Source organism: Pelecanus crispus, chromosome Z (genome assembly GCF_030463565.1).
Source record: "Pelecanus crispus isolate bPelCri1 chromosome Z, bPelCri1.pri, whole genome shotgun sequence".
Taxonomy (NCBI): domain Eukaryota; kingdom Metazoa; phylum Chordata; class Aves; order Pelecaniformes; family Pelecanidae; genus Pelecanus; species Pelecanus crispus.
Window position 1 is genome coordinate 55984188 of NC_134676.1, and position 14757 is coordinate 55998944.

At 45.1% G+C, this 14757-nt stretch overlaps 3 protein-coding genes across 4 annotated transcripts in view; 1 reads left to right on the forward strand and 2 right to left on the reverse strand.

Moving 5' to 3' along the window:
* Positions 1-1342, reverse strand: part of SLC26A1 (solute carrier family 26 member 1) — a 36371-nt gene extending 35029 nt beyond the window's left edge. The window contains exon 1 of the mRNA XM_009487553.2: positions 1246-1342. The gene's annotated coding sequence lies outside the window, so the exon portion shown is untranslated. The remainder of the gene's footprint in view (positions 1-1245) is intronic.
* IDUA (alpha-L-iduronidase) overlaps positions 1-3546 on the forward strand; it is a 51761-nt gene extending 48215 nt beyond the window's left edge. For both annotated transcript variants that reach the window (XM_075725942.1, XM_075725944.1), the window contains exon 14: positions 1730-3546. In XM_075725942.1, the coding sequence (XP_075582057.1) occupies positions 1730-1830 (101 nt within the window). In that variant the 3' untranslated portion in view covers positions 1831-3546. The remainder of the gene's footprint in view (positions 1-1729) is intronic.
* A 5920-nt stretch (positions 3547-9466) lies between these two features.
* LOC104034526 (purpurin) lies at positions 9467-14328 on the reverse strand. The gene is made up of 4 exons (XM_009487554.2): positions 14212-14328; positions 12611-12747; positions 10937-11049; positions 9467-9693 (listed from the first exon to the last, which is right to left on the reverse strand). The coding sequence occupies exons 1-4, from the start codon at positions 14326-14328 to the stop codon at positions 9467-9469; spliced, it is 594 nt and encodes a 197-aa protein (XP_009485829.2).
* Between the last annotated feature and the right edge of the window lie 429 nt (positions 14329-14757).

Genomic DNA, 14757 nt, shown 5'->3' on the forward strand with positions numbered 1-14757 from the left:
GCTCAGTCCCACAGGTATTGGCCATGCCCTTGCCTAAATTTATATAGTGCTCTTGGGGTAGGGCAGTAGAAGCAAACTGCCTTGGTAACATTTGTTTTGTACCATGGAGTCTTGAGGTGTTAGACTGCCTAAGGATATGTGGCATCAACACACAAATAAGTGGGAGGTCATGTCCACCTTTCATGGAGGGGTTGGTTGTCTTGCATTTATCATGTTCTGAGCTGCTCCAGGGGAAGGCTACATTTCTGCTCTCATTGTGGTCACCTGTCCCTGTTCCCATACCCTTTTATGGCTTGGCAATCTTAAACTATTGAGGTGCTCCCTTGTAAGAACAGAAGAGGTCCTCCTGCAGGACAGTTTGTCCTGGCTATCTGAACACCTAGCCAAGGGGAGACCCCTCTCTTTGCTGTTTCCTAGAGCTTTCTCTTTAGCCCTGACTAGCTGCCTAAGTTTTAGGTGTTTCATATTAGAGGGCAGTGAGTTTAATCTTTGTCAACAGGCAAAGCTTCTCCCAGAGCCTGTGGTCATTTCTTCTCAAGTACAGCCTAGATGCAATAGAAACATACCCAGATGAAAAACGCTGAAAGAAGGTAGTGATGTTTTCTTTGGGTTTTTTTTTGTTGTTATTTGGGCTTTTTTAACCAGATGTGGTCTAATCTGCAATGTGACTGCCCAACAACTATTACTAATACACTGATCAGAGCTGTGTGAAACACAGACGGACCTTGCCTCAAAGTGGTACCAATAAAGAACAATTAAGAGAGGTTTTCCAGAAACACAAGCTCATCTTAGCCTGAGAAAGGCTTAGCATCAGCAGTGGGTGCATAGTAAAGTTCAGACCTATTATTACAAAGTAAAGGCTACACAGGTAAGCAAAGACTGTAAATCATGGCTAAGGCAAATCTCTGAAATTAGTATTCGTTGTCATCTAGTGCTGCACATCTGGGGAACCTACCAGATTCAATTGTTCATTTCAAAAACAAAAAAGAAAAGATTGCTTGAAAAAATCTCACATCTCAGCAGCCTTTATTGCTAGGTACTTCATTCTCACTTGATTGTTTCTAGCATCCTTTTTCTTTAAGAAAAAAGAATTAAATACTAAAGCACACATAAAAGTCAAGTAAATAGATGGGAAAAAACATTTATATTGCTTGTGAGGTTAAAGACTCTGCTAGTGAAGGCTGTGTTCTTCGAACTGGATCAAGGATGAAAACCAGCAGAGCCACAGAAGATCAACTCACATACCTTTGGAGGAAGTGGTGCTGCTTCCTGAGTTGAGCAGAGGGTTTTCAGTCAGCCTGCATGCTTCTTGTTCTGCTTCTTTGTTGATCCTGTCTCCACATATCCTGTTCCAAAGGCACAATTCAGGCAGAAATGTAAGTCAGAAAAAAGAAAATTACTAGTTGTGGGTTGCAGAAGATGTCATAGCTTTCTTCCAAAGGGACTGCTGGGGCACAGTCCTGTAGCCATACTTGCAAATCCCAATGAGGAGAGAGGAGGTCCTTGGTGCAACAAGGAAAAAGAGCCAGTACTTCGCCATGAGGAATTTATAATAATTTTTAGTTAGACAGGCACAGACACACTTACATAGGGTGCAGAACTGATTTCACCACTTCCCCAGCCCATTCCACAAACCTGCATTTTATAGGAGTAGTGCCTGCTCCACATCCTCCAAGAACCACATGTATCAGCCTTTCACAGTGACCATTTCTAACCTTTTCATTTGCAGGAAGCTCAGTCTCCGGCTTTTACAGAGTGCGTGCCATTGACTACTGGGGCAAGGCAGGCCTGTCCTCTCTTCCTGTGGAGTATGTTGAAGCTTTCAAGTGACTCTGAAGAGTGGTGCCTGGCTTGGTGACTGAGTGGTGTATGCTCCCTGCAAATGACAACTCCCCAGAAAAATAAACTCCTCCCAAGCTGAGGAGGGAGTATTGAAAGGACCTGAGGAAGCAAGTTAGGAATGCAAGTTAGAAGCAGCTGCCCCTATTAACTCTTCAGAGCTCAAAAGACAGCATTATCAAACAGCCACAACTGACAACCCAACTTGTACAATTGTAAGAGGCTGCTCTAGAACTGGGATTCAGCTTGGTAACTGGGAATTATGGGAATAAATATTTATTATTCCCTATTTTACCGTGAGCTAATGGCCAGGACAACCAAAGATTTATAGAGGTCACAAACTGCAGCAGGAACAGGGCCATTGCTTCACTGTATGAGTGAGGATAGCAGCAAAGACACAAGGAGGACCTGTGCCAAGGAGTGAACTGCCTGCCTGAGCTGCCAGGCTCTCTTGACATAATGGTTTGATGAAAAAGTGCACAGCAACCAGACACATCCAGAGCATGAAGTGAAGGATCCCTGCTTCCCTGCCAGATAATCGCACATTCTCCAGTGGGTTATTGCAGAGCACTTGCCAGGTCTTCAGATGTATGAGGTTCTTCACCCTCTCACAGAGGGGTTTCCACCCAGCTCTGTCTGCATTTGTGGCTGTTAGTTGGGTGCCAGAGCTATTCTCCTCACACAGGCAGAGGGCAGCTCATCCTCAGAGGGGAAGAAGGCACAGGAAGATCTAGCCTCCAGAATTCCCTGCCTTTTCTGCTTTCTGCTTTTGCCCAAGCCACCTGTTCACACTGTGGCCACCAGCCGCTGCTTCTTCGTGGTGGAGGCTTTAAGCCTGAAAGCCCCTCTTTCTCTTCATTGCTGTCACCTAGCCTGGCCTTCTACAGCCCTTACAGCTATCAACTCTCCCTAGCACGCCTCCCCTCTCAGATTGTAAGTCACTTGAGGCTTAGCTTTGGGTGGCCAGGAGAAAGCTGAAATGCTAGTTAGAGCCTTTTGTGTTTTCATATTATGGGAGAGCACGCTCTTGAATGTAACAGGGCTGCTACTGACAACCGGTTAGGAAATTAACCAAGAACAGTTTGAGCTTCTGTGCTTTCCAAAGCATGTGCACAAGCGTGTGATAGCCCCAGATCATGGGCTACAGAACACCTCTGGCTGTCCTTGCAGCTGCCAAACACTTTATGTAACAGCAAAGTTCCCTGAAATTGCGGGGGTGTTTTTTTTACTCTCCCCTTTTCACAACTGGCACAGTTTCAACTGTGCCTTTAAAATGCTTGCAGAGGGAAGGATAACGCCAGTGAAAACAGCTGGAGTGTTTTCCATAAGAGGAGCAACTTTGTCGCACAAACAAATCCCCTACTGCTCTCTTTGCTGACATCAGCCACCTCATCTACAAACAACAAAGACTGCGTATTTGATGAAACATTCAGGTCTCAGACAAAAAAACCAAGTTTGCACGGTAGGAGAGAGCTGAACTACGTCAAATGGCCTCACTTTTACAGCACAGAAAAGAAACATATACAAAAAGTCAGTATATATGAGATAAGGTCTTGTATCTCCTTACCTTCTGGTTACTTGTTCATGTGCTTATGCTGAAAGTTAGCCTTAGAAGATTCATTTTGTCGCAAAATTCAGATGAAATATTTCTGACCTCACTGAAGTTTGAATAAGGAGCACTTGTCACATCCTAATCTGCCAATTCCTTGCCTATAAAGGCTTGTGCAGAACAGAAAAGGGCCACTGGAGCCTGCTTAATTGATAACTCTCGGTTTCAGAAAAGTTAGTGAGAAGTTGTACTTGGATGGAGATAGTCAAAATACATTTCAAAGTTGTTATAATGGCCCCCAAGTGAAAAATCAGAATATGCAGTTAAAGAAAATCTAGCAGTTAGGACATACTGTTTTGCCGGTATGAAGTGGAGCCACAGAAAAAGTGACTTTTAGAAACATTCAAGTACAGGTCCTTGAGAGACTTCAGTGTATCTGAAGCAGGGGAAGACACAGAAGCTTGAGAAGACAATTTACCCTGTTAAGGGTAATCCAAGGACCATGCACTAGTTACAAATGTTTGAAAATAAAATGAAGTATAGCTGTCATGAAGAGTATTGATTTTGCTGTGTGGGGTGTAGTGGGAAATGTATAGGTGTGCAAATAATGAAAAATAGAAGATGAAAAATTACTGCCCTCCTTTATTTAGCAGACAAATTATACCTCACACAAGTGAGGTCAGTAGTGACATATATGAGGCAAATGATGTAGAGCTGATGAGTCCTGGTGGAACGTGTGGCTTTTGCAAAGGTCCAGAACAGCAAATGGTGATTCACTTACTCTTTCAGTGAATTGAAGCCTGTCCCTATGGCAAGTGATTTCCTTTAGGGCAAGTTGCCATTTTTTAGCAGATTTTAGGCTGGGAGTTCTGCTGGTGCAGGATTAAAGTTTCAAGGTGAAATTTCATATGTTATTGTATTGCTTATTGAAGCCACAGAAAAGCAGAAATTTTATTTGCAAGGGCAGAGCTTAACATGTTGTAGATGCAAATTAGATCCAGTTTCTTAGGGTCAAGTCCAGCCACTTTGAAAATCTGTCACTAGGGCTTTTACATTAAACATCATCCAAAGTGTGGGAGACATAGTGCTTTTTCAGGTATTTTTCTGGCAGTGGCAAATATGCATGGAAGGCAGAGCTGTGCACCAAAAATGGTGCACTGTCTGTTCAGAAACAAGTTTCAAATATTCAGCAACATTCTTTTTCTTCTTCTTTGCTGCTTTGGTATAAACTTACTCCTTTAAGCAATGAACAAGTCTAAACAATTGCAGCAGCAAAGAGAATTTGGTATTTCCAGGCTTGAATTTATTTCCAACAAACTATAGAAGTTTTGGGCTGCCCTAGTCTTTTTATAATTTAATGTCTACAGAAAAATTATATTTAATACTTGAAACTTAAGTTTTCTATAACTGTCTGTCACTGACTCTGTCTGATAGGGCTTCCAGAATTGCATGTTTAACTCTATTATCTCCTCCATTACCAGGCAGTGATCAGGCCCCCCCACAGTTTGAGTTTTCGAAAGTGCCAGATGTGCATAGCGCAAAGGGGAGGTAGCAGGTCCTTAGTAGTTCTATAGCATCAGAACCAAAGCAAGACTGGAGAGCACTCAGATACATCTCTTGCTGGCCATAAATCCAGATAGGAAAATCTACCTGCAACTGCAAGATGAGATTGTTTGCCTGCTCTTCAAGCAAAAGCTTCTGAGGCTATGTTACAGTTTTGCAACTGTTTGTTAAGATGAATGATAGGGAAAAACCTTTCAAAGGAGTGTTTTATATTGTCTAATTGTGTATATACTGCATTTGTTTCCATCTTTTGTGCTACCCAATAAAATCGGTTTTTAATCTTTCACATGAATCTGATCATTGTGTTCTGGAAATTGCTCAAAACTACTGTGTCAACAACTTAATCATGGGAAGTAAAACCTGTTCTCAAGGTATAAAAGATAGCTTGATTGGTGCAAGTTCCCACATTACATAAAAATGAAGCATGAAGGGAGTGTGACCATAAGAAATTTCAAGGCTGAAGTAGGAACTTAAACGCATAGATTGTGTCCGTTACACAGCCCAGGGAAAACTGGTCTAACTCAACACGATATCATAGCGTCAGATCTCAGGACTTGCAGTGTCCTTGCTGGGAGGAGGTTCACTGGTGTGTGAAGGACAATATCCTTGCAGGGTTCCTCCTGCTGATGCACAGTTGTAGCCTTTCTGCTAGCACTAAAAGACCTTCTGAGGACAAAACAACAGTCCTTTTCATTTGTAAACAGCTTTTTCTTTTCTCTTGGTAGTGGAAAGTTTGTGCAGGACGGATTTATGGCTTGGGACCTATACACACACTTAAAACCAGGAATAATAGACTGGTTCTCATCAGCCAGCTCAAAAAGCAGACAGAAGTGTGTCTGCCTCTAGACATACCCTAGATGTTTTATGTTGAACTCAATGGAATGACAAAAGAAGTGTAGATCAGATCAGAATACACTTGTAGCTGCCTACCTAGCCTACCTTGTCTTTCACATTTCCTGCAGTCAGTGGAAAGAAATGAATATGAGCTAACTCCCATCTGCTTATTAACTCACCAAATCACATGATGAGGGCCTGCATGTGGTCCTGATGGGAACATGTTCCCCCAGTTCCTCCAAGAACAAGGCAGATTCCTGGGGCGTGTATAACTCCATGGTGCGTTCTCCCAGAATCACAACTATCCTCCTACAAACCTGGAGGCACAACCTTGTGTGGCCGAGGAGGGATTTCACTGCCTAACTCATCTGGACAAACTATACCAAGCACACTAAGGATGCACTTGGCCCTGCATACAGATCCTTCTTGCTAGAACTCCCATCTGCTCTGGTCATACAGTTATTATAACCATAGACATTAAAAATCCCACTTCTCTATGACTGGTAGTATTGATCTGAATGTCCTGGCCAAAGGCCAGGCTCCTTCAGCTAAGGGTTAGCATTGTCTAATCACTTGTGATCCAAGTCCTAAGTTCACAGATCTCCACCCCAGTAGTTCCTGATGGGAGAGGGGGGCAAGCAATGAACATTCAATCAATGCACTGACCTTGCACTTAGTCCAGCACAAAAGGCTGGTATTTTTCCAACACTCAATAGTCTCCATCTATGTGGTTTTTTTGCATTGCCTGCTGCTGCTCTTCTTTTTCTGTCCTTAGCTTTAGATGATAGTTCAGAATCTTGTTCCCCATCAGGGTAGCTTTTCCTAGACCAGAAGAGCAAGGAACACTTTTATTCATTGCTGGCTGAGAGCCATAGGAGTCCCACCTGGAAATTCTGGCAGACTTCCCTGCATCTCTGTTATGTCTCTGGCCTTGGAGAAGAGTCTTTAGTCAGTGGTTTTTATGCTCCTTCCAACAGATGCAGTAGATAATCATTGGATACTGTAGATAAGATTGTGCAAGCATTTTGCAGAAGCTGTTTTATAGTGTAGTGCTCTGAAGGTCTTCACTCAACATCAGCCTTGTGCCACATACCTTTTGAAAGCCTCAGGAGCAGGGGCTGTACAGCTTGGTCTTCCCTCTATGCTTGGTAATCATGACTTGTAAAAATTTGCGTTGCTGACAAACTGCAGGGTTCAGCAGGGTGCTGGGGGTGTTCTGGACTGGTAGTTTTATTCATAGGAAACATTCAAAGTGAATGTGATTTTACTAAGAGCAGTGGGAAATACATGTCAAAAGTGCTGACTCAGGTTACCCTTCTTCTGCATGGAGTTGTCTCGATACTACTGTTTTGGTTCCCTCTATTTATGAAATTCTTGTCCATAAAACCTGTCAGTTCTCTATCTTTCAGTTCTATAACTCTCATACTGGAGGCTGGATTATGAAGGCAGTAGGGAGGAAATTACTGCCTATGCCATTAGAAATGAACTGCTCATTTAAAACAATGTCCCAGTGTTACTGAAAAGAACATCTACTTTATTGCATTTGTGACTCACGGGCTAGTTGGAAATACTCTGTGCAGACTTTTAAGTATTCAGACGTACCAGAAATAACTAAGATATTATCAGGGAGCAAGGATCACACCATCAGCCTCATCTCAGGGTTGTTCAAGATGATTTCTTAGCTTCAGAATTTTAATAGAAATGTTGGTGGGAGGGGTACGCTGTGTATGCCAGGGCCCTGCAGGCACCCACGAGCCTTTGTTGCTTTGTGCCGCCTCACCTGGGACTTCCACTCACATTCTCCTTGCCCATGGGCCACAAACCCCCTTCAGCTCAGCCCAGGCCCCTGCCCCCTTGGGAGCCTTGCTGCAGGTAGCTCTGCCTCTGACCTGACTTTCCAGTCCTGTTTCTGGCTGGAGCCACCTCGCAGGCATGCCCTGCCCTGTGCCTTGCTGCCCTCACTTGCTGGCTGGACTTCCCAGGTGAACCCCAGACCTGCCCTGTCACCATGCATTTGTCTGTTGATCAGCGCTGTCAGGGGACCTGTCCCTGTCACCACCCCTGCCCTTGCTCTCCCTGCTTGGTGCCAGGGAAGGACACTGCCCTGCCTGTGCTGGGGCCACCCTTGGCTGCTGTCTGACCTCCCCTCGGTGAGCAGCCCCTTCTTCCTGCTCCCCAACAGGACAGCAGGTAGCAAAAAGCAGTTCCAGAGGTGTTTTTTTTAAAAACATTTATTGACAAATGCCACATTAGGTATTCCCTTGAAAATTCAAATACCAGTACTGTATTGCACACAGTTCACGAAATCCCCAACATTTTCTTGTGTTTTTCAGGAAAAACTCACTAGTCCGTACTATGGTTTTCTTTTTTTATTAGCTGAGTGGCAACTTCAAGACCAAGAGGTCTGGTTTCTGTGCTTAAGGATAGGATCAGAAGTGTGCTTTCAGCAGGCCCCTGGAAAGAAAGAAAAGTAAACTTCAGTCCTTGAAAGTAAATTTGCAAAGTCCTTTAGCAGCCTGTTCAGTGAAGCTGTAGCTACAACCTTCCTAGGGTACTTCTGAACCACAGTACAAGATTAGGATGGCAGAGCAGGGGGGTTACAAAGGTTGCTATTTGCACTGCTCTTGTGTCTGCTGGCATAGCACTTGTGCAGCCTTTGCTAGTCCCAGCTAGCCATGAATTTTCAGCTTACATGAGCACCTAGGCATGAGCCCACAAACCAGCTACCCTCTCTCTGCTACAGTAAGTAGTATGGAGGGGCATGGGGCAGGTATGCCTATACCGGTCCCATAAGCTTGGACAATGTCAGCACCTGCTCTGTAGTGGAGGACTGGCTCACACAACGATGTGCCGTTCAGAAGGTTTTAGCTGCTATTTCTTGTCCAGCAGTGCAGAATATGTGTGTTACTGTGGCAATCCCTTAGTCCAGGTCATCAGACCTGGCTTAGTAAAGGACCAATCTCCAGGCAAGGCAGCGTATGTGTGAAGGGTGAGGGCACTCAGCTGCCAACAAAGACGAATTTCTGCCTCCAGCATAGCCCTCAAAAATTATGTGCCTATCTCATAGACAGCATATGAGCTATAAGATCAGCTCCCATGCCTCCAGAAAAAAAGTTTTCTCAAAATGGGCTTTAGACATCCTCTGTTTGCATGTGCATGGCACAGCTGCTGACTCCCACTGCCAGCAGATGCAGTCAGAACCACTGCTCAGAGCCCCTCACCTCTGCTACCCAGACCGCCCAGGACACAAATCATGGTGGAGCTGAGAAGGGTGATGGTGCTCCTTCCTGGAGGCAGCTTCTCCTCCTTTCCTGGAGGACAGTGCACAGATCTAAGGTAAGATGCTGTTATCCAGGTGGCCAAGATAAACATTTCCAAGTGCAGAAACACCAGGGTGTTACACCCATCCCTATCCCAGAGTAACAAAGCTGATCTTCCTTTGGTAGTGTGCCAGTTTCAGCACACAGGATTCCTGTAAGGGCAAACTTAAGGCTGCAGAACCACCCCGTAACAGGCTTTCTCCCTTGCGTGGACTTTGCAGCTATTTTCTTATTAGATATAACATTTTAAAAAGTTGCTAAAAGAGTACAACTTAGTTTGCTACAGCTCTGTCGCATTTACAGCAAATGCAACCACCTACTCTACAAGCTGCCAGTGCAGCCATTTCAGTGATTTTGCTAATTAACCTGAAGTACCTGACTGAAGCACGGGCTGGAACTGGCCAGACATGCAGATTTCTTCCTGCTTCTGACGCACAATGCGCTGAATGGCTGGGGGGAGGCCACGGGGGTTACGTGAGAAGATCAGGGAGTAGCCGTCATCACAGGAGCCATCCTCCTTTAGACTGCGGCAGGCATAGGTAATGGCATAGTTATCATAGTCGGTGTCAATCACCCAGTAGTTGTCTCCTGAAACATCAGAACACATGTTTGTCATGGTGGGCAAAACAGAGCAGAGGTGGACCCAGTCATCCCACAGGGAGACACCTTGCTTCAGCGCATGGCAGGCATAGCTTCCCAATGGATCTACAGTCACTGTCCACATCTAGCTGATCTCCACGCCATGAAGTGAAGAACTGGGACAAGCACAGGGCATCCTGAGACCATGTTGCTTCCCGTGATGCTCAGTGCATTTTCACCTTTGGTTTCTTAGTCTAGAAGTATTAGGAGGACTAGGACTCTCCATGTTTTCCATGACAAAAAAATTGCTTCATGTTTCTTGCTCAAGCGTGGGGGGGCAGGGCATACATATTCAATTTTGGCCGTACAGATTACATTTCCTATACAAGAAGCCTCGGCAAAACATGCCTCCTGTTTTCCAGCCTTGCTCAACTAAGTGCATTTTGGTGTGGCTTATCTGCCAGTACTAAGTGAATGTAGTTCTTTCTTATGCATTAGCAGGCCAAGTCCTGCCCAACTTCCACGGTGGGAGTCCCACAGCTATGGGAGGATCAGGCACAAAGTATGGGGTGTGCAGCGTGCATAACTGAGGTGCAGCACAAGCAGTTTCTGCACAGGGACTTCAGTTAACAGCTCCCTTTTGTTGAGTCCAGCTGTGTCTGTCTGAGGAGAACTGCACCTTGCTGCTGGAGCACTGACGTGGGCCCACATGTTGCCTCCCATTAGCTATGAGGAGTACAAGGACAACTGGCCGTCAGCACCTTTATAATGCCCACTGCAGGGCCCAGGACGTATTGCTTCCCTAGGTTCAGCGTCCCACTTGGCTGTACAAAATCTATGTGCATGGCCCATTGCCCCTAAGCTGCATCCAGCTGGGTTAGCTCAGCTGGTTAGAACATGGTGCTAATAACGCCAAGTTCACAGGTTCAATCCCTGCTTACTGCAGGGGGGGGTTGGGCTCGATGATCTCTCAAGGTCCCTTCCAACCCAAAGCATTCTATGATTCTATGATCCTCCCTGTTAATATATATTTGGTGTATGGGGGGGGGTCTCTGGGGAGTGTCTGGATCCTGCGCCTTCTGTGGAGATAAAAAGCACTGCTTGGATAAAGTGTCCCCCTAAAAAAGGATGCTGTGTCTCTACTTGGAGCAATCTGAGCTCAACTGTTTCTCCTGCTCATATACTGAAAGACACAAATCTGGGCAGCTGTAAGCTATCGACCAGCACCGGGGGGCTGAAGAAGTTCACTCACCACCGCTGGAGAGGTAGCTGGCCAGGCCCTGATAGGTCATGTACATTTTAGCTGGAGTGGTTGGGTCAGGTACTGTATACTGAGCAGCCATGTCAGCACAGATCACCCAGAACCTGCAACGAGATCCATGAGACTGAAGGTAAAACCCTGCATCACATGAGCTTCAAATGGGTGTCCTTCACTCAGGACGTGGGGGCAAGAACCAGGCTGAGGTTCAGCACAACTGCCTCAGTGTGGGATGGCTTGCTTTGCTGCAAAGTCACCGTTTGTCATTAAGCAATGCAAATCTGTGACACGCACCCCATCAATGACAGTGCATTGCTGCTGTTGGTCGCCCCCTGTGCTGTGCAACTACACTGCAGCTGGGGCAGTGCCCTGACCCTCCTTCAGATCAGCAGGCTTTTTACCACCCATTTCTGTACAAGCAGCAAAATGATGGACACCTTTTCTTGGCTCCCTGCCAGCAGTTTGCAGAGTGAGATGACCTGCATTTGGGCTCAATTTGGGCTCATTTGCTGTGTCCCCAGGCAGAGGCGGGGAGTTGGCTCTCCTCTCTCTAACCCTTCCTAGCTCTATTGGTACAGGGACATCTGTTACAAGCACGGAATTAATTACAGCCACTCTGCTCTCCAAGCTAGTTAAAGACCTTCACACAGGCTGTGGGAATCCTGTAGGTGCCTGAACAGCCTCCATTGTCCATTTCTTCTAATGCCCTTCTCTGACATCTGTTTGCTTTGAATACGACCTGCGTCTTACCATAGTTTGTCAAGCGTTACCTGGATTTGTGAAACAGTGGAAGGGTCTTCGTTCCCTTCCTTGCACAGGCTGCACTTCCCCCTTACCCTGCCATTGCAGAAGCAAATTCCTGGCAGCCTTGAGACCCCACTTGGTTTCTGAAGAGTCCTTTCAGGAATCTTCCCACCATCTGTGTGGCATGCCTGCAAAGCTTCATTTGCCCCATGCCAAAATATCCTGGAGAGCTGTGCTGTTGAGACTTAAAAGGTTCATAGCCACCTGCTCTACTCTATTATTCATGCAGTTAGACAGTTTTTGGTAGTTAATGAACGACAGAACTAGTGCTAGCCTACTGGAAGCCCCAGATTTTATTTTCTACACCCGGAAAGTTATTTAATCCCTTCAAATGCTGTAATTCCTTATAGTAACCATGACCAACAGGCAAAACTTAAGCTTCCTTCCATCTGTCTATTCAGGCGTCACAATGGCATCCAAGTGTTGGATTTCCTCAGAAGTCCACCCAACACTGCATTGAAAGATGTGTGAAAGTAATGCTCACTTACACTCCTCTCCTTCCCTTGAACCGCTCAGTGAAATGAGAGCTGCCCTGCCCTCGCAGCCCCACAGGCTTTGCTAGCTCCTCTCACTTGCTTGCATTTCATTTACCTAACTGCTCCATCATTCAAGATTTGACTTTATAATTGACTTTATGCAGTAGTTTTGTGATGGACCCAGACCAGAGCCAGGCTGAGAAGTAACCCAGGACTCAAAAGTGTCTAACCTCTGGCTTCTAATCTTCTAATATATTACCTTGATTGAGCTTCCCTTTTTGATGAAGAAAACTCAGTCGTGTTGTGTGCTCAGGATAGATCACCATCCATGCCCCCCTCCTCTAGTACCTCATGGCAGCAGCTAGAGATGAAAGTCAAGAGAGCTCACCCAAAAAGCTTCACTCGGCCTTTGGAAGACGCTGTCATTGTGCCATCTTCCTCCACAGTGTATTCAGCAGAGATGTTGTCCTGAAGGAAAAGGCCTTCTGGATCCTTCTTGGCCAGGGCATACCATTTCCCTGCATACTAACATGAAAGACTATTAATATCTGGATTAATCACCATGGCAAGATTAGCACAAAAGCATTTTTGTAAATATAGTGCCCTTCTAACTACCCATTGCCTGGCCTATGGAGAAAGTCTGAGTCTGGGTGGGTATGTAGCACACCGGTCCTGCTATGCCATCTAATGAACCCTTGCCGCTGTGCCAGGAGGAGTGGGTCTAGCAGCTCTGCACTTCTGTGTGCATGTACTCATTGTCATGTGAGATGTTCCTGTCACAGTGACCCCACACTGAAAGCTTCTTCCATCCCAAGATGCCTGCTAGGCGTCAGACCAGTTCTTCCCCATTCCTGTTCAGGCCCCTGTTTTTCCATGGAAGATGCCATCAATGATACCAAATTGCAGCCACAAAGACCATAGCAAGCTGGCTGGAGACATTCTTGTGGCTGCCAGGGGCCCCAGTTGATCTCTGACTGTGAAAAGGGTCTACCCAGCAAAGCAGAAAGCAATGACTCTGTGCACTACGAAGAGGAAAGGGTGTGTTGGGGAGACTAGCACCAGGGGGTAATGAAATGAGATTCAGGGGAAGAAAATTTCTAGCAAAAAATGGGTCCCTGGAAATGTACAAGCAGTACCTAGTAAAATGAAATCAAGATCTAAACAGGTGACTGACAGACAGGAAGGCCCCCTAAAGTTAACATTATTAGTAGAAACACTGAGGAAAGCAGAACTAGGCTGTGTTAAATTTGATTCTTCAGTGAATATAATGAGATCTGTTTGACAAGTTGCATGCTTAAACCTGAAACAAAATCTGTAATTCCCAAATACAGGAGCCTGAGAAAAACTTTGACTTTTTAAAACTGGGATGTTCCCAAAGCTCCTCCCAGACACGAGTTTGTTTCCAGCAAAGCCCATCTTATATAGAGGAAGTGCTGGCCCTACCCCAGCTGCAACTGGAAGTCATGTTTGCTGAGGGACAGTCAAAATACGTACTGGCAGACCTGTCTGGACCTTTCCAACACCAGGTTAGCCCTGATTTCCTCCTCAGAGGCAGGCAGATCAAGTGCTGTGTTTAAACAAGAGTCAGTCTGTGTTCAGGATACCCAATTAGACAAATTTTCAGTGTGCTATGACTCCCAAGAATGTCTGCTGGTGGATGCAAGTCCCCCAGGGCATGTGTTTGAGGGATCTAAATTGTTTCATTTCACGGAACTGCTCAAAGCTGAGACCTGTACCAAGCTTCAAGCTAACAGAAGATGATGTCTAACAGAATAACACCCCTGACTTTCAAGGCCAGTTTTACCATAATGCTCAGAAGGTTAAATAGTAGTGAGAAAAGCAAACTACAGGAACAGTGTCTGAAGACAGCATACAGAAGAAGTTAACTTCTTGGTGAGGAACCACTTTAGATTAACACAGCCCATAACCTGGAAAAACAGTTTATATATGAAGCTTCTTCACATATACCATTGAAGTAAACATAATTACCCTTTTTGGATCAAAATTGTCTTTCACAGAGAAAGACTCCACTGCACAGGTCTGAGCTAGGCTATATTCAACAGTGGAGAAGATCGAGGCCAGGAAAACATACTGTGCGTATTTCATTCTGAAAGACAAAAGCAAATGTGGAATTTTATTTCAGGCAGTAGATGTGGGTAGCTAGTGCTGTGTCTACAGATATGTTGCCCTCATTTTAAAACTACTTTCTTTTCATGCTGAGTATACTACCAAATCCTGCACTGAGAAACCACTAGGTCCTTGTTGCCTAAATCCAGCCAAAACTGAGCATCAATGGCAATTACTTTGCAAGAGTAATTTGCAAATTTGCAAGCAAGTATTTTGCTTGCCAGTACTAGTACTGCAGTTCATTATATTTTTGCATTAGAAATCAAGCCAGACTCTGGAAAATGTTGATAAGAATTGATAAAAATTTGAAATTTTTTAAATTTTTGTTTTCACAAGAAGAATAATGTTCTGATGAGCTCTGGTAAAGCACTGTAGGTTGTAAGGATGTTGTTTCTAATTATTTCATGG

What these genes read in the sequence shown, in the direction of transcription:
- LOC104034526 (XM_009487554.2), bottom strand. Translation starts at nt 14,328, where the DNA reads ATGAAATACGCACAGTATGTTTTCCTGGCCTCGATCTTCTCCACTGTT. An exon ending in ACAATTTTGATCCAAAAAGG is followed by an intron (nt 12,748 to 14,211) that starts GTAATTATGTTT and finishes CTTTCATGTTAG; the next exon opens with TATGCAGGGAAATGGTATGC. An exon ending in GGCCGAGTGAAGCTTTTTGG is followed by an intron (nt 11,050 to 12,610) that starts GTGAGCTCTCTT and finishes ATCTCGTTGCAG; the next exon opens with GTTCTGGGTGATCTGTGCTG.